Genomic DNA, 23980 nt, shown 5'->3' on the forward strand with positions numbered 1-23980 from the left:
CTTCACTGATGGGTAGCTTCCCTAGCACCCTCAGTCTCGGGTGGCTCACAGGAATACATTCTTCAGGACCATAGACCCAAAGGAAGCCCTGTACCTGGAGGCTTTATCAACTTTGTAATGAGTGATAAAGGTATTAGGTTTAGACCAAGTTGCTGCAGCACAAATGTTATCAAGGGGCAATTTGGCTTGAAATGCAGAAGATGTAGAGACTACCCTGGTAGAATGAGCTTTAATCTTGTGTAGTAAGGGCATATTAGCAGCTGAATAAACAAAGGTAATACAATCAGAAAGCCATTTTGAAAGCATTGTTTTAGCCACTGGTCTACATTTTATGGCTTCAGAGAATGATGCAAAGAGCTGGTCTGATTTTCTGACATCTTTTGTTCTGTCCAAATAATATCTGAGCTGTCTGTGAATGTCAAGTTTGTGCAGCATATACTCTAGTTTATTGGAATGATTAGGGAAGAAGACTGGCAACTCAATGACTTGGTTGATATTAGATTCTGAACAAACTTTGGACAAAAAGGAGGGGTTTGTCCTGAGAGATACTCTATCAGCATGAAAAATCAAATAAGGAGGGTGGTAGATAAGGCCTGAAGTTCTGACACTCTGCGGGCAGAAGTAATAGCCACCAGAAATATGATTTTCCATGATAAGAATTTGAGGTCACAAGATGATGCTGGTTCAAATGGGGGGAGAATTATATGAGATAGCATAAAGTTTAGATTCCAAGGAGAATAAGCAGTTTTCACTGGAGGCCTCATATGAAAAGTTCCTTTGAGAAAGGCCTTGGATAGCTTGTGGGACATTATGCTTAGCCCGTCCACTCTGAGATGAAAGTTACATATAGCAGCCAATTGGACCCATACTGTAGCAGCTGCAGCTCTTTTATTAAGGGTCATAGTCAAGAATTCTAAAATGGACATCAAAGGGGCTTGATAAGGATCAATGCTCTGCTTAGAGGCCCATATGGAAAATCTATTCCACTTACTAAGATGTAATCTTCTGGTGGATGGCTTATGGGAAGACAAGAGAATCTGTCTTGTCCCATTAGAAAGGTCATGAAGCCTGGCTATGAGGGGAACTGGAGCAGCCAAGCTGTGAGCTTCTGTGACTGCAATGAAGGCTGAAGGTCCCCCGACGGATGTGTCAGAAGGTCCGGAACTGGGTCCAGAATCCATGGATCCTCCAATAGATGATGAAGAAATGGGAACCAATGAGGGGCTATAAGAATGATAGTCCTTCCCAGTCACATTGCTTTCTGTAGAAGTTTGGGTATTAGAGGGATTAGAGGGAATGCATAGAGGAGACCCGAGGGCCAATTGTGTATGAGTGCGTCTCTCAGGGGTTCTCCCAGAGGGGGAATCAGGGCAAAGTAGCTTCTGCATTTCATGTTGATGTGACTGGCAAAAAGATCACAGCAAGGCTGGCCCCATTTGTGCAAAATCCTGTCTGCAATCTCTTATTTGAGGGACCACTCATGCGGCAACAAAATTGCTCTGCTCAGTTTGTCTACTATCATGTTGGATCTTCCCGGGATGTGCATTGCCAACAGAAAGCGCTGGGAGTTGGCATCCCACTGCCAAATTCTGAGGGTTTCTCGGCAAAGGGGGTAAGACTTGGTCCTGCCTTGCTTTTTCAAATACCAGATTACTGACATATTGTCTGTCTGAATTGCAATCGTTCTTAGAGGAAGAGAGTCCTGAAAGTACTGCAACGCCAGAAGTACTGCTCTCATCTCCAGAACATTGAGATGCAGATGTGACTCTTGGTCCATCCATGTGCCTTGGGCAGTCTTTTCCTAAAAATGCCCCCCCACCCTATCTGCGAAGCGTCCGTGGTCACAGTGGCTACTGGAGAGGGTAGTACAAAAGGGTGTCCTATGGTTACATGAAGGGACGTCTACCACCACTGGAGATCTCTCTTGCAAGAGTTTGTAATTAAAATCATATGTCTTATTAGAACTTCCTGATAGGACCATTGAGTGAACAGCAGCCACTGAAGAATCCGCATATGCATCCTTGCTAATGGTATGGCCAAGATCACTGCAGCCATCAAACCCAACACTTTTAAGACTTCTGCGGCTTCTGCTCTGTCCTTCGACACTAATGAACTGACATGCTGGTGAAGAAGAAAGACCCTCTCAACTGGTAGTCATAGAGTAGTGGTTGAAGTGTCTAACTCTGCCCCTATAAAGGCTATATGCTGCGATGGTGACAAGGCAGATTTTTCTGAGTTGACTGTAATGCCTAAGTGATAGCAGAGTGTCAGAGTGCATTCCCTTGCCTGAATCAATTGATGCCTGGTGGTGGAGGTAAGGAGCCAATCGTCTAGGTACGGAAACACCTGGAATCCTAGACACCTCAGATGAGCCATGACCACTGCCATGAATTGGTGAACACTCTGGGGGCTGTAGTGAGACCAAAGGGCAGGGCTCGAAACTGATAATGATTGACTCCCAGCCAGAAATGCAGATGATCTCTGGATGGCCTGGCCATTTTTATGTGGTAGTACACATTCTTGAGATCTATCAAGCACATCCAATTGTCTCTCCCTAAAAAGGGAAGTATAGACTGTAGCATGACCATCTGGAACTTCTCTTTCTTCACAAATTTATTGAGTCTGCTGAGGACCAAAATAGGTCTCCAGTCCCCTGTTTTCTTTGGAACCAAAAAGAATCTTGAGTAAGTTCCAGATCCTATTTGGTCTGCTGGGACTGGTTAGATGACTCTTTTTTCTAGAACTTGCGGACCTCTATAGTTGCTTGTTCCCTGTAACTGGGTGGAACGTCCGGGATTCTCCTTGGGGGTGTGGGTGGAGTGAGGAACGATATGAAATACCCTCTGGAAATAATACTTTGTACCCAGCTGTTGTTTGTTATATCTTGCCAGGCATTTGGGTACAAGGATAAGAGACCCCTATCTGCCTCCAGAGCAGGACAGCCAGGTCTCCTTTCAGGAGCGCTGATAAGGTTGACCAGAGAAATGATCTCTGTCACCCTGGTGTTGCGGACCCCCTCTGCCATGAGGGCGGCACCTTCCATTGTTACCCCCTCCTCTGCCCCTAGAGGGGGGTTAACCCCGTGTGTCCTGAAAGGCTCCTTGGGCTTTTTGAAACCACATTTTCCCTCCCCATTGGCCTTTGGGGTAAGGCTGAGTAGGAGTGAAAAAATGGACAATGACGGCAGACAGTGTCTTTCCTTCCTGCTCACACCTGGTGAGAGTTTCCTTCACTTTGGGCCCAAAGAGAGATTAGCCATCAAAAGAGGTGTTGACAAATGAAGACTTAAAGGGATCTGCAAAGGAGCACAAACGCATCCAGGAATGTCTTCTTAGAGCAACTCATGTACCCACTGCCCTACTTGTCCCATCAGCTGCATATGATATGAGATGCATGGATGAGTTCACAATGGAATTTAGAGTAGCAAGCTGGGGCACAACTTTGTCAGAAGCCCCCACAGCTACAGTACCCTGCAGAGTATCACTCAACTCCTTAAGGAGATCTCTTTGCAGTCTGGTGAAATGGGTCAAATAGTTCAGGGATCGGAGTGTAAAAGTCACTGAACTAAACATGCATTTCCCATATCGATCCATGATCCTGGACTCTCTGATAGGAGGATGGATCGATGAGGACCTCTCAGACATTTCCTTCTTGGTGGCCGCCACCACCATGGCATCAACAGGGACTCCCTTGGACAAAAAGGCTTTATCTATGAGGGCAGAAATGAACTTGTTAGGCCTCTGAGGGACAGGTTCCATGGACTCTGGTGACTCCCAAGCCCTCCGAGAGACCAGCTGCATGAGCTCATCAAAGGGCGGAGACACCCAAGATGTAGAAGGTTGATTCCCAAAAGCCTTCAGGAGAAATGACTCATCCTCGGTAGGGCATTTGGACTGCCAATCACCCCTCTGCCTAAGAATCTCAAGTATCTCTGCAAAGGAGATATCCTCAGAAGGGGATTGTGGGGATCCTTCTGACTCATCCAAGTCAGTGTCAGATGTCAATGACTCCTGTGGGGAGTTCAAGTGTCTCCTCTTACAAATCTCTTCCTCGGAACCTCCTCAGCGGGACCATATGGGGAGGTCTCGGAAGAGCAAGGGGCACCCTGTGGGGCTACCTGAGGCTCAGGGTCTCTACGCTTGGCCTGGACAATGCAGGCAAAAGTGGACATGTGCTTTGGGGGAAGAAGAGGCCAGACCTGGTGTCGAGGATGTCTTTGGGGACAAGGCTCTCCTCATGGCTTTGAAAGCATCACAGCTCAAATGAGAAGGAGTCGATAAACCCAAAGGAACCGCCAGCCCCTCCCGCACTGAGGCCTTGGCTTCGAGCCGGAGGTAACAGCCGAGCTCATCCGAGCCAAAGACATCAGAGTAGATGGAACCGATGACACCAGAGCAGGTCTTGGCTCCAAAGGCTCCATGATCAGCAGGTTGGCCCCCTCCGGCTCCAAAGATCCGGTACGGCTCGAAGGAGAAGCAGTCAATTCCAGGGTGGTGGTCTTCAGTTCCGATGCTCAGGTCAGAGCAGACAACAATTTAGTAAGGCCTGGTGCCCATAAGAGCTTCTTCACCAATCGGTCCATATCCAAATCCGAGAGGCTGACAGAAGGCCTGGAGGAGTGCACTGAAGGTACAGATTGAAGGAGTGGAGATACAGGTCTCTCAGAAACTAGCTTCAGAACTGTGGGCCGGCTCCGAAATGAACAGACACCTGGCTCCTAGGGCTGTGGAGTCGAAGTCCTGGAATCCTCCACTTTCTTTGACTTTTTTGAGTCTTTAATTGCCTTGGAGTCTGCTGAGGATTTAGTGGACTTGCTGGCCCCATCCTGGTCAGTCAAAGCTTCAGCAAAAGGATGCTTCAGCAAATCTCAATACACAAGCTTCCTTTTCCTCTCTAAAAGAACTCTTGAAGAAAAGGAATGGCAAATACTGCAGAACTCCTGCAAATGCACCGCACCTAGGCAATAAACACACTGAACATGCCCATCAGTAAGAGACATATTTTGCCCGCAGTCTGGACATTTCTTGAATCCAGACTTCGGGTGCTTGTCTTTTTCCTCAGACATATCAAGAAAAACTTTAGTCTAAACTCAATAAACCACTTAGGCTCAAGTTAACACTTAAATATAACACACACACTTAAACAATGGCCCAAAAAAAAAAAAAAAAAAAAAAAAAAAAAAAAAAAAAAAAAAATATATATATATATAAAAAACTACACACTCTCTATATGCTATCAATGCAATAACTGTAAAAATATAAAAACACACAAAAAAATGGGGGAGAAAAAAAAAAAGGCCAACGCTATGTATATATATATAACCAAAAAAAAAAAAGATGAAACCAAAAAACCAACAATATAAACAACCAAGTTTTCTGGAAACTCCAAATAAGTAAAATAATATAATTGCACACTATCTATATCAATGTACAATAGTAATATAGAAGACTACTTTAACTAACTAGGCCCAACTATGAGCAACTACAAATATACACTGAAAATAAAAAACCAAAATAATAAAAAAAGTCAAACAACACTACACCAGCTAATATAACTAAATAACTATAACTAGAAGAAAAAAAATGAATTGAAATAACTTGTGAAAAGTGAATTTTTGGATCAAAAAAGGCTCGAGCGAACTGGAACCACTGAGATCTGTGCCGCGGCAGACTAGATCTGAGATAATTCCAGCAGTGCATCATGGGATAAGGGGCTTTGTCTCGAGCTACTGGTAAACCTTGAGCTTTGCTAATGGCCATGTTGGAGCCAATGGATCAGCTCCGAACTCATCAGTGAAGAATGAATGGCAAGGTTAAACAACTTCACATCATTAACTTTGATGTAGCTGAATTTAAACAGCTTACTGGCAACTTGCCAAATGTGTTGAATTATTGACTCAGGATGCTACTCCTGGAGGAAGTTTGAGAACATGGCCTTTATTGCCACCTGATAACATTTCAGCTAATATTTCATATACTATTCAACATTCAAATAACTTCAACACTGCAGCTTTGAATATCTTGGCTGGAGTGAGGGAAGTAAAGGAATGCTGTATTCCCACTGTTCATTCATGTTGTCCTAATCACTTAAGGCAAAGTTCTGATGGACCAAAGTACTTGGATTATAATGTTCAGCCTCACAATTCTTCTTATTTGACTAGTATGGTAGGACAACTAAAATGCAACAATTCTACTGATTCTCTTCTTAATGACAGTGAGCATTGAGCCAGTAATATATATTGTTCATCTTTGAACTTTGATACATGGCTACACAATGATATTTCATTAGACCAATCCACTAGCTCCTCAGGTGAGAGTTTTAATTCATCACTATGCTCTTTTGAGAAAAAAAAGTTGTACAAATTTAAATGTTTACAATTGGATAACTGTTACCTTAAGGACTGTATTGACAACAAACTGGTGCCAAAAGAACTGAGGCTGTAGAAATTCCTGAAAGGTGTTACCATAGGTTTATAGGATGACACTAGGCTATTGTTCTGGAGACCCTTATAAGCCTAGCCAAGAATTTCACCCATGTTCCCTCAAAGTCAGCACCTGTGTCCCCTGTCCAACATGAACACAGGTGGGATTCCAGGGATATATTTTCTGTTTCCCATCCAGTCATCCAGGTTCCTCTTAAAGAGTGCTAGAGAGGTACTCTGCTTGACATGGAGAGGGAGTCTATTCCACAGATGGGGGAGTCTTTGGGACACAAATCTATCCTGCCAACAAGTTCTATTAATGTCACAGACCAGGTTAAGGCCTTGCGTGTAAGCTGCATGAGTGGAGTTTCTCTTACGGATATGCAACAACTCCATCAAGGCTGGGTCTGAAAATACCTTGTATGCCAGACACAGTTCACCTCTGAGCAGTCTGTATGGGACTGAGTAGAGGGACAATTTTTAGTCTATTTTTATAGGATAGTGTTTGAGACCCTGGATTTTCCTGGTCAGAAACCTCTATGGTCTCTCCAACTGCTGCATGTGCTTGGCAAGGTACATGCTGAAGGGGGCATTGTACTTGATAATGGGTGTAATAAGGGAGGAGTACAGTGATGTTATGACATCCTTGTTCCTGGATGAAATACCCTTATTTATGAGGTGGGCTGTGTAGAAATCCTTCAGTACAACGGAGACAATGTGGTGGTCAAAAGTCAGGTTGCTGTCAACCTGGGTGCCCAAGTCCCTCATGACTGACTGCATGCTTAGTACGTTGTTATTAATGTGATAATTAGTGGGGATGACATTTTCCCCAAAGGGAATAATGATGCTGTTACCAAGAATTCAGAATTTCTAACAAAATTTACGCACCCTGTTTGTCGATGTGGGGATTAAAGTGATGAGGCTTATAAATGAAGAAAATGACAGACTTATAGAGAATTCATTTTGGGGACATACAAGTCATTAGTAAGAAACTGACTAGTGACTTGCTATTTACAACAAAAAGATGATTATTTACATGTTTTCAAGATGGTTGAAAAGCAGATAGACAATTTGAAAAATAAAAGTTAACAAAATAAAAAGTGACAGAAATTAATACAATTCAAGTATATCCCTTTAAGACATTCTGAGAGGATAGCTGCCAGACAGCTACATGGTCAAAGGAGGGACAACCAGTCACAATGGGGCACAGCAGCCAAATGGGGAAGGGAGAGAGGGAGAGGAAGAGGGTGGAACAAGCCTTGCTCCAGGATGATGATTCTAGCAATGACCTCGACATCTATTTGGATAGTTCTGCTTCATCTGAAACGACTGAGTTGCCATCTGTTCTACCCAGCTGTCATGAATCTATTAATTGTAACAAAGAACTTTTCACAAAGTCTTTATGTGATGATGGACAACATTTACATGTGAATAATATTATTTACTGTTGTAATGGTTTCAAAAATGTTGTTACACTAATTTAGAGATTTTTTATGTTTATTTTTTATTATAATTTGTTTCAGAAAGGTTTTACATTTGTGCCTGCTAGAAATAATGATAAAGATGACACCCTACTTAAACTAAAATGCTCATTAGGAAGTGGAATTTAGCTTTTAATTTAAATATCATGTCTAAAGCTGCAAAATTAATTTTTCTTTTCACACTTCGGATGAATATTTATGCATTCAAACACTTTTCTGTGTAAAAAGAAAAGTTTGTTTTATAGTCCTTAAATAACTATACAGTTTAAAATATAACTTCCAAACATGGAAGACTAAGCTTACAAAACTGTGTTTAAGGCATTAATATTAATAGCCAGGTGGGAGACATCTGTATAATCCTGCCCTTGTCATGCTCCAACCTGAAACCTAATTTGCTTTCTTCCTAATTCCATTCTTGATTACTTTAATTACGATTCCTTTCTTTTATTCTCTTTTCTTTCTTTCTTCATAGCATTCCTATCACAATATATCTATATTTTTAGTTCTTGTAAATACTTCTGCATATGGCTGATTCCTGCTGTTATTGTACATGTTTTCTGAAACTAGTATATTACTGTATATTTTTAGTTGATTCCATTATATGTATAAGTTCTTGTTAACATACCTATTGTAATTTTAGTCTTTTTTTGAAAGTTTGTAATTGTATTTGGAGCTTTTCTCCTCAGGTCTCCACTGAAAATGGGCCCTTGGCTCAGTTGGACCAATCTGGTTAACAAATGACAATAAATAAAAATAAATAAATAAATCACTCTGGGTTTCAGCTGTACTCATGCTGGATTAGCATAGATAAGTAATTGTGTATTAGTTATATAATTGCCAAACTCTTAAATTAACAGGGATCCAAAAGCTGTCTTTGTGCATTGAATGTGGTGATTATGCTCCGATATCCATAAAAAGTCAAATCAGTTAAGCACTACTATAGTGGAAGAACCAACCTTAACAAATGTTAAGCACCCCCTGCTAAAGTTGTTAAGGTAGGGTCCCACATTAGGCAGTTAAATCTGCAAATACTGACCAGCAAATGACAGCAATAGTCTGTTTCTCCCTCCTGTCTGTGCCAGTGATGGGTCCTTAACTTCCTGTTATAAACATAGAGTCAGAAACTTAAGTGTATGCCATTATTTAGTGACTTCAATCCTCAGTGATTTGCCAGAAAACCACAGATGCTGTGAGGAATATATGAAACAAATGAGGCAGAAATCTGGACATTCTGTAAAAATATGAACAGCTGAGTGGCACAGAAGGTGAGTACAAACATACTGAACTGAGTTATACCATCTCTGACAGCACTTGCAAAGTGCTTTATGCCTTTGAAAACTGACAAAACACTTAGGACTTTTTTCTGCTAACGCTAGTACATGGAGCAGATATATCTCTATGCACTACAGAGAATTATGATTTGGTCACTATTCATAACCTATGTGTTCTTGACATGGATATTAAGATTCACATCAAGAGGCAATCATAATCCTATAAATTATAGCCAATACAACAGAAAGGGTCAAACAGCTGCTATCCCAACTAACAGAGAAATGACCTAACAAAATAATTGAACAGTTTCAAAAGCTAAAGCTAAGAGGCTCAACAGATTAAAGTCTAAACAGGGAATAAACAGTTGTTTTAAAAGCTCATGCCTGGCATGCTGTTATAACAGCTAAAGAAAGTTATGGCTCCATAAAGCTACTCCATCTTCCACAGATTTTTGTTAGTCCTGAAGGTGGTTTTAATTTAAGAAGCTTCAGGTTGTGGGGTACCAAGTACAATAATGTGGAGATCCTCTAAGAAGTCAAAGTATAAAAGCAGGGACCGAAGGCCCGACATTTATGACTACAGGATAATTTGTGTTGCAGCTTATAGCCATATTATTATGTTCTATGCTGTAGTGATATATTTCATTTGAGCTAAGTAAACTATAAAAAATATTCTATGTATTGTCTGGTTTATATAATTAGCAAATAAATATATATATATAAATATATAAATAAATCTACTCAAGCTACATGCTCTAGGGATATAAACCTCAACACAACAATGAATAGAACATGCTGGAGGGATAGATTCCCTTCGCAGAGACTTCCCTTACTGTGGAACAGGGTCCACATAAGACAGACCCCCTCATTATCACTCTTCAAGAGGAACCTTGATGAGTGGATGGGTAACAGAAAGTTCACACCAGGAATCACACCAACAGCACTACTAGATAGGGGCCAAGGGTACTAGCTGCTAGTACAAGGGTCTAGGGAACTACTAAAGGGGCAGTGAATACCGCACAATGTGGCTGGGCTAATATATGCCTTTGGGCAGATAGCCCAGTACCAACCTATGAACCTATAAGAGAAAATGGTCAGAGGAATAATTTCTAGATAATGTGGCATGAGAAAAGTAATGTATATTTAACCAACAGGTTCACTTGCACATAAACCAACACATGGTGATATTGCCGCAGAGACAAAAGTATAATATTCTGCTATATTTATGTCATGTGGACTCATCCTTTTGGTTGCTGCTTCTCTGGGTTACATACTCAATTCTGAAATGGTGATGCTGCTGGGGACATGCCTACTGGCTGGAAGACATTTTAATGCAATGCTCCATAACAGCTCCTTATACCTTGAGAAGGATGCTCTGATGAGCATTCAATGAATCATTGTAAATATAATTACATGCCACCCATCACAAACATTCTGCAGGACAATTGTGGCAAGAACATCTGCCTGGAGTGCTGAATGGTCATGTGCCAAGATTTGACTCTGGCTTCTAATACAGGGCTGTCCATCTGTCAGAAGTTCCCATCCACATGCCGCCATCACAAAGAAAAAGCACTGGCCCTTCACTGGTTAATCCTATCCACTCCAAGCTGACACATGTGCAGTAAAGCTGCTAGTAACACTTGTGCTGTTAGTGGCATAGCTAAGTCTAGTGTCCATGCACCCATCTGCCTTGCCAAAGAGGGTACATTTTCTAAAGCATAAATTGATTTTCAGCATTAACTAACATTTTTTCTTTTACATTCTTCACAAGTAAACCTGTGAAAACATCACGGCTGAGTCTATCATATATAAGGTTTGCTTGTAAGTATGTACACATCAGTTCTGTTTATTTATTTTTTTTACTTTTTCATTGACTAGGTTAGATGTACTAGCCTGTTTTCAGTGGAGGTGTGAGACAGTATTCATACTGACAGGGGGAAATTTAGCCTTGACACTAGGGAAATTCTATATTATAAAATGTGAATGAAGCTGTTGCAGGATCATTTCTCCAGTAGAAGATTCTAAGTTTAACAACAAAAATAAAAAAGACATGATAAAGCTGATAATGCTGGGTAAAGTATACTATTGCAGTTATTATGCATCTTTGTTTTACAATTGATTTAATTTCTGGTTACACTCTGGATGTTAAGACTGCAAGTGGTTTAGTTCACTGTTTACTCAGTTTTTCTTTAGAAAAACGTTGGCTGTTTACATTGGTATGGAAGATGAAGCAATACTCCTTAATGAAATCATGGAAGATATAGAAAAGACATACTGCTCAACCTGTCAGCACAAGAATTCCATGTAAAGCCAAAAATAGTGTAGGATAAAGGCCAAAAATTGTGACAAATTTTAAATATTGCTCTTATCAACTTCGATGGAATAACAGGTGTTACATTTGTCGACGTTTTTGAATTATATAAAGTCTGAAATTCAAATGTCTGTTGTTATTTAGTGACCTGAATCTTCAATTATGTGCCAGAAAGTCACAAATTTTATTTGGAATAGACCAAAAATCTGAAGCAAAATGTAGGCATTCTGTGAACTTCTGGAAGTTGAGAGATGGAAATGGGTATGAGGCTACATCATTTGTTTGAGCATTTGATTGAGATGTTTATAAAGCTTTTGATATGGTGTCCCTTAGAGTTATGTGGGAGATATTAATGATTTATGGGTCTGGACATTACCTTTGGACTATTTGTATGTTTACCTATAAATAAATAACCATTATACAATGACCCCCCCCATTAATATTCCAAAATGTGCACGCTGATTGGTCAGCATGCACGCTGTAAATCAGTTATAGTAATGGAAAAAGGTCTGGTCGCCCGGACTTTTTCCATTAGTATAACCCTTTTTTTTTTTTTACAGCAACGGAGAATGCAAGATCTCCATTGCTTGTTACAACCTGTCTCGCCATGTTAAACGAGTTTAACATAGCGAGACAGCTTTTAAAAAAAGCAATGGAGCATCTCCGTTGCTTTTTTTAAAGTTGTCTTGCTATGTTAAACCCATTTAACATAGTGAGACACTTTAAAAAGCAACGGAGATCTTGCTTTCTCCGTTGCTTTTTTCAAAACTGTCTCGCTATGTTAAATGGGTTTAACCTAGACAGACAGCTTTAAAAAAGCAACGGAGATTCTCCGTTGTTTTTTTTAAAGCTGTCTCGCTATGTTAAACTTGTTTAACATAGCGAGACAGGCTGTAAAAAGCAACGGAGATCTTGCTTTCTCCATTGCTTTTGCCCACAGCTGTGATGTACTGCGTAAATATATGCATGAGCAGTACATCAGAACTGCTGCAGAATAGCCAGACAGCTGCGAGGAGGCATTATACAATGCCATTATTTAAGAAAAGTAATTATTTTTTTTCTTAAAGTCATTGTATAATAGCAATAACCCACTTCTGGGTGTGGGTAATGCTGGATTTACCCATGGTTGGCTTTGTTTGGCCACTTGGGCTTCACCCTCATGACCAAACCACACCAACCGTGGGTAAATCCAGCATTACCCACACCCAGGCTTGGGTTATTGCTATATTATTCCATTAGGTAATGATTGGTTGTATGAAGAAGAGACTGAAATGTGAGGTAAAACAGGGTTGTCTCTTATAGCAATAACCCACGCCTGGGTGTGGGTAATGCTAAATATACCCACGGTTGGCGTGGTTTGGTCCCGGCGGCCCGAGGACCAAACAAAGCCAACGATGGGTAAATTTAGCATTACCCACACCCAGAAGTGGGTTATTGCTATTATACCATGACATTATTTAAGAAAAGAAACTATTACTTTTCTTAAATAATGGCATAGTATAATGCCTGTTTACTGCCCTTCCGCAGATGTCTGGCATCCACGGCAGTTCTGATGTACTGCGCGCCTGCGCAGTACATCAGAGTTGTGCAAAGCAACGGAGAAAGCAAGATCTCCGTTGCTTTTTTAGTGTCGCTATGTTAAATGAGTTTAACATAGCGAGACAGTTTTAAAATAAGCAATGGAGATGTCCGTTGCTTATTTTAAAACTGTCTCGCTAAGTTAAACTCATTTAACATAGCAAAACACTAACAAAAAGCAAAGGAGATCTTGCTTTCTCCGTTGCTTTTTTTTAAAACACTGTCTTGCTATGTTAAATGGGTTTAACATAGCGAGACAGCTTTAAAATAAGCAACGGAGATCTCCGTTGCTTATTTTAAAACTGTCTCGCTGTGTTAAACCCATTTAACATAGCGAGACAGTGTTTTAAAAAAACGTGTTATACTAATGGAAAAAAGTCCGGGCGACCGGACCTTTTTCCATTAGTATAACTCGCTGGCCAATCAGCGTGCACGTTTTTCGGCGGTCATGGTATAATAAATAGTTTGTTATTTGCTTTGATAACAAATGTAATTTTATGCATTTAAATATAGGTCATGAAAGGGACAAGAGGAAATTAAATCAAAGCTGTTTGCACCCATTCTTCTCATTTATGGAGATTATGTGGTTATAGTAACAAGGACTATGATATGACATGGATGCAAGCAGATAACTATATTTTACAGGGATTGTTAAGCTGTATAGGGTAAGGGCAGGGTATTCAGACAGAAAAGTGAAAGGTTATGGAGGATACTGTTGGGATGGGGTGCTTGCTTCTTTCAATAGAAAGGAGGTTACTGTCGCTCTTACTTTTGAGGATAAAGTATGATGAAGGGATGGCATGATAGGCTGAACTGTACCAGAGAAGTGTTTAGTATGTGGAAATTGTTTAAGCTGTAAAAAGATATATATTACATTCTATTATTCTTAGTTTTCTTTAGATTGCTAGTTAGAATGACACATCTTAAAGGTTTTTTTTTCCAGGAGGAATGGGTTAAGTTGAACCCTATCAAATATGTAATTCTAAGTAATATAAAGCGGAAGGTGGAAAACATTCCTTTGCATTTATTCTTTCTGTTAAAAGTTTGTTCCAGCTCACAGAATTCTGTTGTGAAATCAGTATTACTTCAGAAATATGAAGGAAATTGTATGCTAGGGAGTGTTTTTTTTCCTTTGATTACAATTATTAGAAACATTTGCTTGGTTGTAGCCAAAAGCTGGGGAGGCGAAAGCATTTGGTTTCTGTACATGTATTATGTTGTAATATAATGTGTGTGTGTTTTTATATATATATCTATCTATATATATATATATATATATATATATATATATATATATATATATATATATATATATATATATATATATATATATATATATATATATAAGCCAGTGTACAAGGTTTTAATTATATGAATGTTTTACTTTTTTGAAATAAAATTTAATGTTTCCCTACAATGTTTAGTAAGTGCCATGAGATCTTAAATCCTCCTGAGTTATCACCACTTGAGGCAGATAAGACCTCAAATTATCATCTTATTTGAGGGTTGGCACCTCAGGAGTGTACAGCCCTATTTTATTCTGCTCTGCAGTGTTGCTAATGGAAGAATGAATCGAAATATCTAGTACTGGAATAGAACACACTGCCTTTTGATATTTCAGCAGCAAAAGGATACTTTTTGAGCTATTGACACATAGTGGCCCATGGTCTTTTCCATTTTTATTGATGTCATGATTTACTTATTTTCATACCTCTCAACTGTCCAGATTTTTGCCAGAGATTTTTGGTCTGCTTCTCATAAAATTGTGGTTTTCTGGCAAATCATTGAAGACCAAAGTCAGAAAATAATGACAGACATTTGAGTTTCAGACTTCATGCCCATCAGAAAATTTGTAACTAATGCAAAATCTGTTATTCTATCAATGTCCTAAGTTTTTAAAAACAATATTTAAAATTGTCCCTAATTTGGGTCTTTGTTCCCCCAATATTTACTGTTTTCTCCAGATTTCTTCCTCAAAGAGGTTGAGAGATATGCTTATTGTGACCATTCTGTTTTGGGTATAGGTATTCCCCACTTCTCACACATTTCCTTTCACTTATTCAATTCAAATGCCTAATATTGACATTGTTTCTTCTGCCCTAATAGTAAATTACTGCAAGTGTCAACTGCCCAAAGTACTTATGTTGCCAGTCACCTGCTCTAACTATAGTTATCCACTATATTTTACATTGTTTGTTGCGCTTATATCATATCTTCTTTAAAAAGGAATTTTATAGCTGTATCTCTTCATTGTATAAGATAGATAGATAGAAATATAGAAAAGTCCCCCTGCCTGCATGCTTCTGTAGGGAAAAAGAAGATGGTCCTTTTTCACTGAAACACCTGTAACCTGCCCATCTGAGTGCAATTGCTACATATAGGAATTTCTTCTAGTGCTGCTGAGTATGTTAGTTTTTTTACATGGCCCTCGACTGTAGTAAGATGTGACAGCATACAGTATATTGACACATAATCTAACCTAAATATAGATCCTGTACAGCTAGTACTTCGCCAAATGACTTTTCAGTCTAGAAAAGCAAAATCAAATGTACACAACTGGAAGGACTATAAATAAATCAGAGATCGTAATATCATATTAGTGGTCAGTCACCACTGACTACGAATATGATATTAGTAGTCAGTGGTGATGTAATTGTAGTAATCATCTTTTCTTGCTAACATAGTGTACTGTCAGAAAATGCTTTAGTATAGTTTATTACTATGTAGAATTATATTATATTCAAAACCATAGATTTTTCTAAGGAAGAATATAATTAGTATATCTTATTTTTAGTACTTCATTATACTTTTAGTTAGTGTACATAAAATGCAAGCACATTTAAGGTTAATGCTTGCTGTTACTGCATAAGGAGGAGCATTATTACCTTAAGTAGATAATACTGTGGAGCAAGATAACTGATTTCTACTTTGCAAACTATTTTCATACCAGCTCTTGCTAAGCCTTTCTCTGGAGGGCCATTGAAGATCAACCCTTCATATTGATATTCATACGTCTTGCTTTGACTAAAAACTGGTTCTGTAGAGAAAGATAGCGCAGCATTAAAATTCTGTACATAATGCTAACAAAAAACAGATCTAATTAATATATTAAATGTTTTTAATAGAAAAGAAAGCACTCACCTATGTTAGACTGGCTACCTGCAAATGTAATAGAAGATAACACAATTAGCCACGCAAAACCCTTTAGATTACTAGATGTGATTAGCAATCCTAATAATTTGTAAGTAATATTAAGGAGAGAATATGAAGCTTGGCATTTACCTTTCTTCACAAGGATAAGTATGAGTGTAAATGCAATGGCCTTCATTGTGCATCGGACTAGAATGAATTCATTTCAAGGTTTATACCAGTAAAATAGCTTTCTGATTTTTGTTGGCACAGTTTCAGCTGTATTATCACTTTTGTTAAGAGTACACAGACCTTTGAGTGGGTCACAGAGACACAGTAAACATTAATGGTTAGTCATGTTTGCATTTTTCAGAGTTGATGACCATAAAAAAAGAATACAAATTGAACTTTATTTCCAGGTATGAAACAGGAAATAAAAATAATGAGGTTAATGTAGATAACCTCGTCATGGTTAACCCTTTATTATAACAGAATATATTAATGCATTAAAAGGCAGTGATGGGAATATATGAAGCAGAGGATACCACATAAATTAGCTAATCACAAGTTATACTCCATCCGTTTCATACAAATGTAGCATGATGAAACATTATTTGCATTATAGCAGGCACTTCATAAAAACGATATATGCCGATTATCATGCTGAAACAGTATTACCTTCAGTGGGACTTGTGATAAAATCCACTCATCTCTCTTTTGAATGATGAAATTAATGTATAATGAACTTATCAAAAAGCATTTTAAGTTTTATGTTGCTGTTTTTTCAAATTCACATATGCTGATGGAAACCTTATAAAGAGATTTCTATATTATTTAGACTGTAGTGTGTTCTGTCACTTACACTTGCTTATGATCTGGTGTGTGTGTGTGTGTGTGTGTGTGTGTGTGTGTGTGTGTGTGTGTGTGTGTGTGTGTGTGTGTGTGTGTGTGTGTGTCCTGGGGATGTCTTGTCAACGTGATGCATGGACCACCAGGGAAAACACTATTGCTGTCAGGTTTGACAGTGTTAGCTAGAGTGTGATTTAGAGATAAACTAATGAGCTGATAAAGAAGTTTTTCCTTTTGCAGCCATAGCTGTCTTTGAATTGCATTTTCTCACTGTTGTATAAATAGACCAACCTACAATACACAATTTATGGAAGCTTTGAGGATCTTTCTTAATCCCACGCTATATTGATAGCACCAGTTAAAAATGATGTAAGTGAAAGCAGAAACCATAGATGAATATCTGTGTTCATGCAGATGTATGCATACAGATGACAGTGACAATGATATATTGAACATCTCTGTCAGATCTGCTAGCAGACTGAACAGACGCCTGAGGACCTTGAGAAGTAGCCCTTGTGGTCCTTGTGCTTTTTTCTTCCTTAACCTAGGGAGCAAGGGAGAGGGAAATGGCTATATCTCCTAATTTCTGTTCACTGTTCTCCCCTGTATACCCTACCATTTTGCTTTCTTTTGTAAGAATGAAGGAAAGCATTTATTCAATACCCCTGATTTTTCCAAGTTTTGTGTAATCACCCTCCCAGTTTTTCCTAACCTCAGCAGACATGTTTGCTTCATTTAAAATCGCCTATTTTTGTCTTTTGCTTCAGTTGAATCCTACATTTGTAGTTCTAAGTTGTATCACTTCACTGCCATTGTTTGCATTGTAGTAATTCTTGTAAATATTGTAACTACCTTGTGGTAGCCACCTCCGTACTGTACTATAATTTTCCTTATTGTATTAGTCTATTGGAGTTTTTCCACTGAACATGGGCTCTCATCAGCCCAGTGGACTTTCCCAGTAAACACATGTCATGTCCTCCATTTCCTTCGTACACCCAGTGAAGCCTTTGTTCCTATTCTTAGCCCTTCTTCTGACTCCCTTTAACTCTGCCTTTTTTCTGCCCTAACCTTCTTTATTCTCTTTTCCTTACTCCTTGTACTGTGGCTTATCAACCTCCCCTTGTGTGCTTACCAACACTTGCATGTTCATTTTTTCACTTTCCTTACTAGACTCACTGTGTGTAGGCACATTGGATTTCTATTATTTTTCTTTTTGACTGTTTCCCTTGTACCCTTTAAAACCATGAATTCTGCATCTAAGACTTATTCTTATTGCTTGTATACTCATTTACTTTGTCCCCACTCCCAAACTCAGCTTTAACATTGTCACCAGTTCATCATAATCCACTTTCTGTTGTGTCCCCAAACTCAGTTTTAACTCTCTGCCCAATTCATCATAATTTACTCCCCTAAAGTCTCGTGCCATTACCTTTGTTCTTGTGTTTTCACTTCTGAGAATGCTGAGTCACTCCCCCATCCAGGCGTCTTTCTGCCACCTTCCATTCCTTGCATGGTACCACTATATTTCTGTCATTTGACATGCTATTACTATCTGCACCACAATATAACCTACCCCATTGGTGATTACCTTTGTCACCTACTCCCATATCTTACGGCTTCCCCATCTCCCATGCCAGGAATCGTAATCACTTTGATTGATCTTCAGTCACCAAAGTCATCTTCTCCCTGTCTTCACACTAGTTGTCACCACCTTGTTTTCCTGTCCCATGTCTCGTCCTCTCCTAACTGAAACCTCTCCCTTACATTGGCACTACTCCAGCTGTCTGTGCTAGTAACATCATTCCACACAATGCATCTGAAATCTTTCTCACCCTTTCTTCACTATTCCTGCAAGTCCTTTACAATGTTTTGCCTTTTCCCCATCTTCCCCCTCATTTGGCTAAGTGCCGCACCTTGTCCACATCACCCCTGCTCCGTTTATGGTGCTAGTTCATACATGGCCCTCTCTCCACTTTACCACTTGTCACTGCTGCCTACATCAGTCTTTCCATCTTGTTTTTCTTCTGACTGCCTTCATCTTCATAGCTGCTTCTCCTCTTTCTCCCTTCATCTTACTCAGTGACACAACACTTATCTGTGCCCTTCTTAAATTCTGCTCTTATCTGCCTGTCGTTTGACTTTCTCCCACCTATCCTTTTGCCACAGCAACCTGTCCATTGGCCTCAGGATAACTCTTCTCCAGTACCATTCTTTCCTTTCTCACTTTACTAGTCAGTTCACTTTCAATTATATCCTCCAGATTTTCCTGTAGACTTCATATAATCTGCCCTCCCAAAGTTTCATTAGCCAAACCACTGCAATACATGCTGAACACCTGTTACTGTATGGTTAAGTAATCTACTTGTATTATTGCTTTTTGTGTTGCATTACTCTCATTATTTTGTAGCTTTTGTATCCAGGTCATGACAAGGGTCTCAAGAGCAGCTTAACCATCTGGTTATCAAACTGTAAATAAATAATTACTTATCTTCACCACACATCTTGTCCAGTCCATCCTATTATTTGCATAATATAACTATCTCAAACCTAATTCTATTTCCTTTTATTTACCTTTTATTATATTATTTTAACTACCTAAATTAACCACATTGTATCCTGCTAAGAAAGTTATAGTCATGTGACAGGTCAATAATTAAGAATAACAGACTAGCAATTATGAGTTAATTCACTATTCCCAAGGAGAGTAAGAAGGTACGCACTGGCAATTCAACCTGAGAAAATGCATAGTTCTTAAATAAGTGATTAGCTCACACCTGATTCTCTTCTGATAATAGAAACATGCAAAAATGATTGTTTTCCACCTCAAGTCTCTCATCCAAATGTTAACACATTAAATATTAAAAACGAGTCTGATTTTATCAACTGCAAAAGGAAAGGCAAATAAATAAACTGCCCTTCATATGTTAAATATTAAGGTAAATATAGAAGGCATAGCTTAATTCAGTGTCAGCTCTTAGTAACATGCCCCTCGTATGTTTTGTAATTTTATTGAAAACAAATCTACAAAACCTACAGGTCTAAGTAACTATACATGGAAGTGTTCCAGTCAGGCAGGTCAGTCTGCAAATCAACAGAAGTACACAGATGTAAAGTACAGTTGTGTAAATTCTTACCATTAGAGTAACTGTCCTTCCCTTCACTGCTGCAGGATTCCTAATGATTGGGATTCCCTGCCATGAAAGCCCGATGTCCGGCCAGTCTGCCAAAGCTTACCATTGCTTTAATGTATGCTGAATATCACTCAAATGTGTAGCATAGGGCATAAAGGTGACATTCAGGCATACCATCATCAGAATTGATTGTCCCAGTAGAAATACCAGTCTAAGGAAACCCAAGGGGTAACCTGTACATCCAGGAAGGTAAATAACTAGGGGAATGGAGGGCGGGAGTGAATACTGCAACAGTGAAAGCAAGGGCATCTACTGTTATGATAAGATTTTACACAACTGTACTATATCCTTACATTCACTGCTGCAGTATTCCTAATGAATGGGAGAGTGTCAAAGCTTAAGAGGAAACCTGGGAAGAGGAAGGAGCTGAAGAACCCTACAAAAAGCCATGAAGAATGGTTCTAGCAAAACCAGCCCTAGCTCTAGAAATACCATCCAAATTGTAGTGCTTGGTAAAAATATACACAGAAGTCCAGGTAGTTGCTTCAAGAATAGAATTAGTATCCACGCCCTTAAAAAGGCAATAGAGGAAGCCACAGCTCTAGTAAATGAGCCTTTACAGAAGAAGGAAGGCTTTTGTTATGAAAAGTGTAACAAAAAGAAATAGCCATTGAAATCCAAGAAGAAATAGTTTGCTTGGATACAGCTAATCCTAAAGACCTAGGATGAAAAGAAACAAGCAACTGATCAGATTTTCTAATAGACTTAGTCTTATCCAAATCTGAGTTGTCTATGCACGTCCAAAGTATGCAGCACCTTCTCACTGTCAGATTGCAGAGAGGTGAAGAAAGTAGGTAAATTAATAGACTAAGTGACAACTCATTAGCCATCTTAGGCATAAAAGAAGTATTAGGATGCAAGGACACACTGTTCTCATGAAATATCAAAAAAGGAGGAAGAGCCATAAGGGCTTTTATCTGAGACACCCATCTGGCAGAAGTAAGAGCTAACAAAAGGACAGTCTTCCTAGAACAATGTTGCAAGGAAGCTGAAGCAGCAGGCTCAAAAGGAGAATAAGTCAACTTCTGAAAAACAAAATTAAGATCCCCGGCAGGAGGAAAGGTTTCCTGAGAGGTGTAATATTAAGGATGCCTTTAAAAAATTGTTTAGCCTCAAATCTGGAAGCTAAAGGAGGAGTTAAAGGCAAACAAGCAGAAACAGCTGATAAGTGGGCCTTAATAGAAGAATAGCCCAAACCAGCATTAAGCAACTCACACAAAAAAGAGAAAACCAAAGGAACATCCACAGTAAGTGGCTCCAGTTTATGACAGAAACACCAGATAACGCCTCTTCCATTTGGATAAGTAGGATTTCCTAGTTGTAGCTTTCCTGGCCTCCTGCAGGACCTTCAGCATGTCCTCAGAAAAAAAGTGCCTATGAGGAATCAAAAGCCTATCACACACAATTTCATTTGAAGTGTGGACAGGAGGGGATGAGTGAGAGATCCTTTTTCTTGTGCGAGTAGACCCATCCTGTGAGATAACTTGTGATGATTGTCCTTGGCTAGATGAAGAAATAGAGGGAACTACTGCTGTCACAAAAGGGAGTCACCAACGATTTTGGTAGCATCCTGTTGAATCTTGAACAAGATTTTGGGAATGAGAGGACGGGGAGGGAATGCATAAGGAAACATCCCGTTCCAAGAAAATAAGAGGGTGTCCACCTTCCACACCAGAGGACTTGGAACTCTGGCACAAAACAGTGGAAGCTGTCAGTTCAGATGGGAGGCAAATAGATCTACTTGAGGAATACCTCACTTGTGACAATGTCCAGAAACATATCCCTGTGAAACATCCATTTATGGGACTGAGTTAAGGACCTGCTCAGAGTGTCTGCCACAATGTTCAGATCTGAAGGGATATGAACTGCCTGAAGAGTCACTTGATACTTGACAGCAAGACACCATAGCAGAAGTGCCAACCAACAAAGAAGATAATATCTTGTTCCTCCATTTTTGTGGATATACCATATCACTGTGGTATTGTCTGTGAATATCTTGAGAGGCCCTGAAGTGAAAAGAGGATGAAAGGTCTGAAGAGCCAGCATAACAACTGCCATCTATTTGACATCGATGCTCCATCTGCTGACAAGGCAACCGCAGCCCCTGTATTTTTAGGGAGCCAAATGTTGCTCCCATCCCACATCTGAAGCATCTGTGAACAGTTCCCGAGAGGGAAGAGGGGGATGAAAAATGAGCTCTTGATTCAGAGACAACTGCTGAATCCACCAGTGAAGTTCCTGTCTGAGACAAGGAAGAAGAGGAACTACAAAGTCTAGAGGATGTGCATGTTGAAGTCACACACTGACTTCAGAAACCACTGAAACTTTCTCATGTTTGGCCAGAGAGAGCATTAGAATGGAGGATGTCCTGAAACCCAGAGCTCTCAGAAAATTCCTGGCTGTAAAGGAGGCCAGAGGAAGAAGAGTTTGAAAGTAAGACATGAGATATAAGGCCTTTGGTGGAGGCAGGGATGCTAGCATTGGAACCATCTGAATCCTGCAACCCAAAAAGACATGATCCTGAGAAGGAGTCAGAGAGGACATTTTGAAATGTATTGTGAACTCCAGGCTCTGATGAAGGGAAATGGCAGAATGAAGATTTTGCAAAAGGATGTCTGGAGAGGATGCCTGAATCAGCAGTCATCCAAGTAAGGAAATATTTCGATTCCTTGAAGCCTGCGAAAAGCGACCACAAGAGCTTGGCATTTGGTGAACACCCTTTGTGCAGTAGAAAGGCCAAAGGGTAAATCAGAGAACTGAATGAGCCAGGAAGCAACAGAGAAATGCAAAAACTTCCAGAAAAAGGGATGGATCAGAATATGGAGATAAGCATCCTTGAGATCCATAGAGCCTATATAGGCCTGAGGGAGCAAGAGAGGAAACAGAGTCTGAAGGGACAACATCTGAAAGGAAGGCACTTTAAGAAAAAATGTTTAGATGAGAAAGGCCTAGAATTGGTCTCCAAGTACCCCCATTTCTGGGCACTAGAAACATTCTTGAGTAAAACGTCTTCCCCCTTTACGGCACAGACACTTCTTGAATAGTCCCCTTTGACAAGAGATCTGGAAGAACCTCTGGGAAAAAAAAGAAAGTTGCTCCACAGGAGGCTGAGGAATTCCCATAAAAGTAGAACGGGATTTCCACACCATGAAGTACCCCTGATGAATGATTGACAGAACTTAACAGTCTTGAGTGATTTGAAGCCAAATAGGAAGAGAAAGAGAAAGGTGAAGAGAAAGAGGAATGTGGCTGGGAAGAGACAGATAGTCATGCAACACCTGGTTTGTCAGGAAAGGAAGGCTTCTGAATCCCTGAAGTCTGACAGGCCTTAGTGTGAGGAGCCCATCTGCCACTCTTTTTCCTTTTAGTAGAAGGAGTAGATTGCCTAAGAACAAAGGCTGGCTTATTGGGGTAGTTTCTCTGAAATTTAGGCACAGGAGAAACAAACACATGTTTAAGCTCCTGTAAGGCCTTCCCATTATTCTGACAGGACTTAAACCAACAGCTGCTCCCCCAAACAAAAGTCTATTATCCTGAGAAGCATCCATCAACTTAGCCTTAATATTATCAGGTACAGGTTGAAACCTAAGCCAAGAATACCTTCTCAGTACTGAACCAAAAGCAGCAGCCCTAGAAGAGGCATCTGCTACATCATAACTACATTTGATAGACTGATGAACCACTTGAGAAAAGGTCCATAGTGAGAAAAGGACAGAAGATTTAACCTCAGAATCTGAAAGATTAGAAAT

General features: G+C 39.7%; 1 protein-coding gene across 1 annotated transcript in view; it reads right to left on the reverse strand.

The window, feature by feature from the left end:
* LOC122813623 (vitellogenin-like) overlaps positions 1-16394 on the reverse strand; it is a 487128-nt gene extending 470734 nt beyond the window's left edge. The window contains exons 1-3 of the mRNA XM_044086038.1: positions 16345-16394; positions 16204-16221; positions 15948-16099 (exon numbers count right to left, since the gene is read on the reverse strand). Of these exons, the coding sequence (XP_043941973.1) occupies positions 15948-16099; positions 16204-16221; positions 16345-16390 (216 nt within the window). The 5' untranslated portion in view covers positions 16391-16394. The remainder of the gene's footprint in view (positions 1-15947; positions 16100-16203; positions 16222-16344) is intronic.
* Positions 16395-23980: the final 7586 nt, after the last annotated feature.

Source organism: Protopterus annectens, chromosome 10.part0, assembly GCF_019279795.1.
Source record: "Protopterus annectens isolate FY-2018-M chromosome 10.part0, PAN1.0, whole genome shotgun sequence".
NCBI classification, from domain to species: domain Eukaryota; kingdom Metazoa; phylum Chordata; order Ceratodontiformes; family Protopteridae; genus Protopterus; species Protopterus annectens.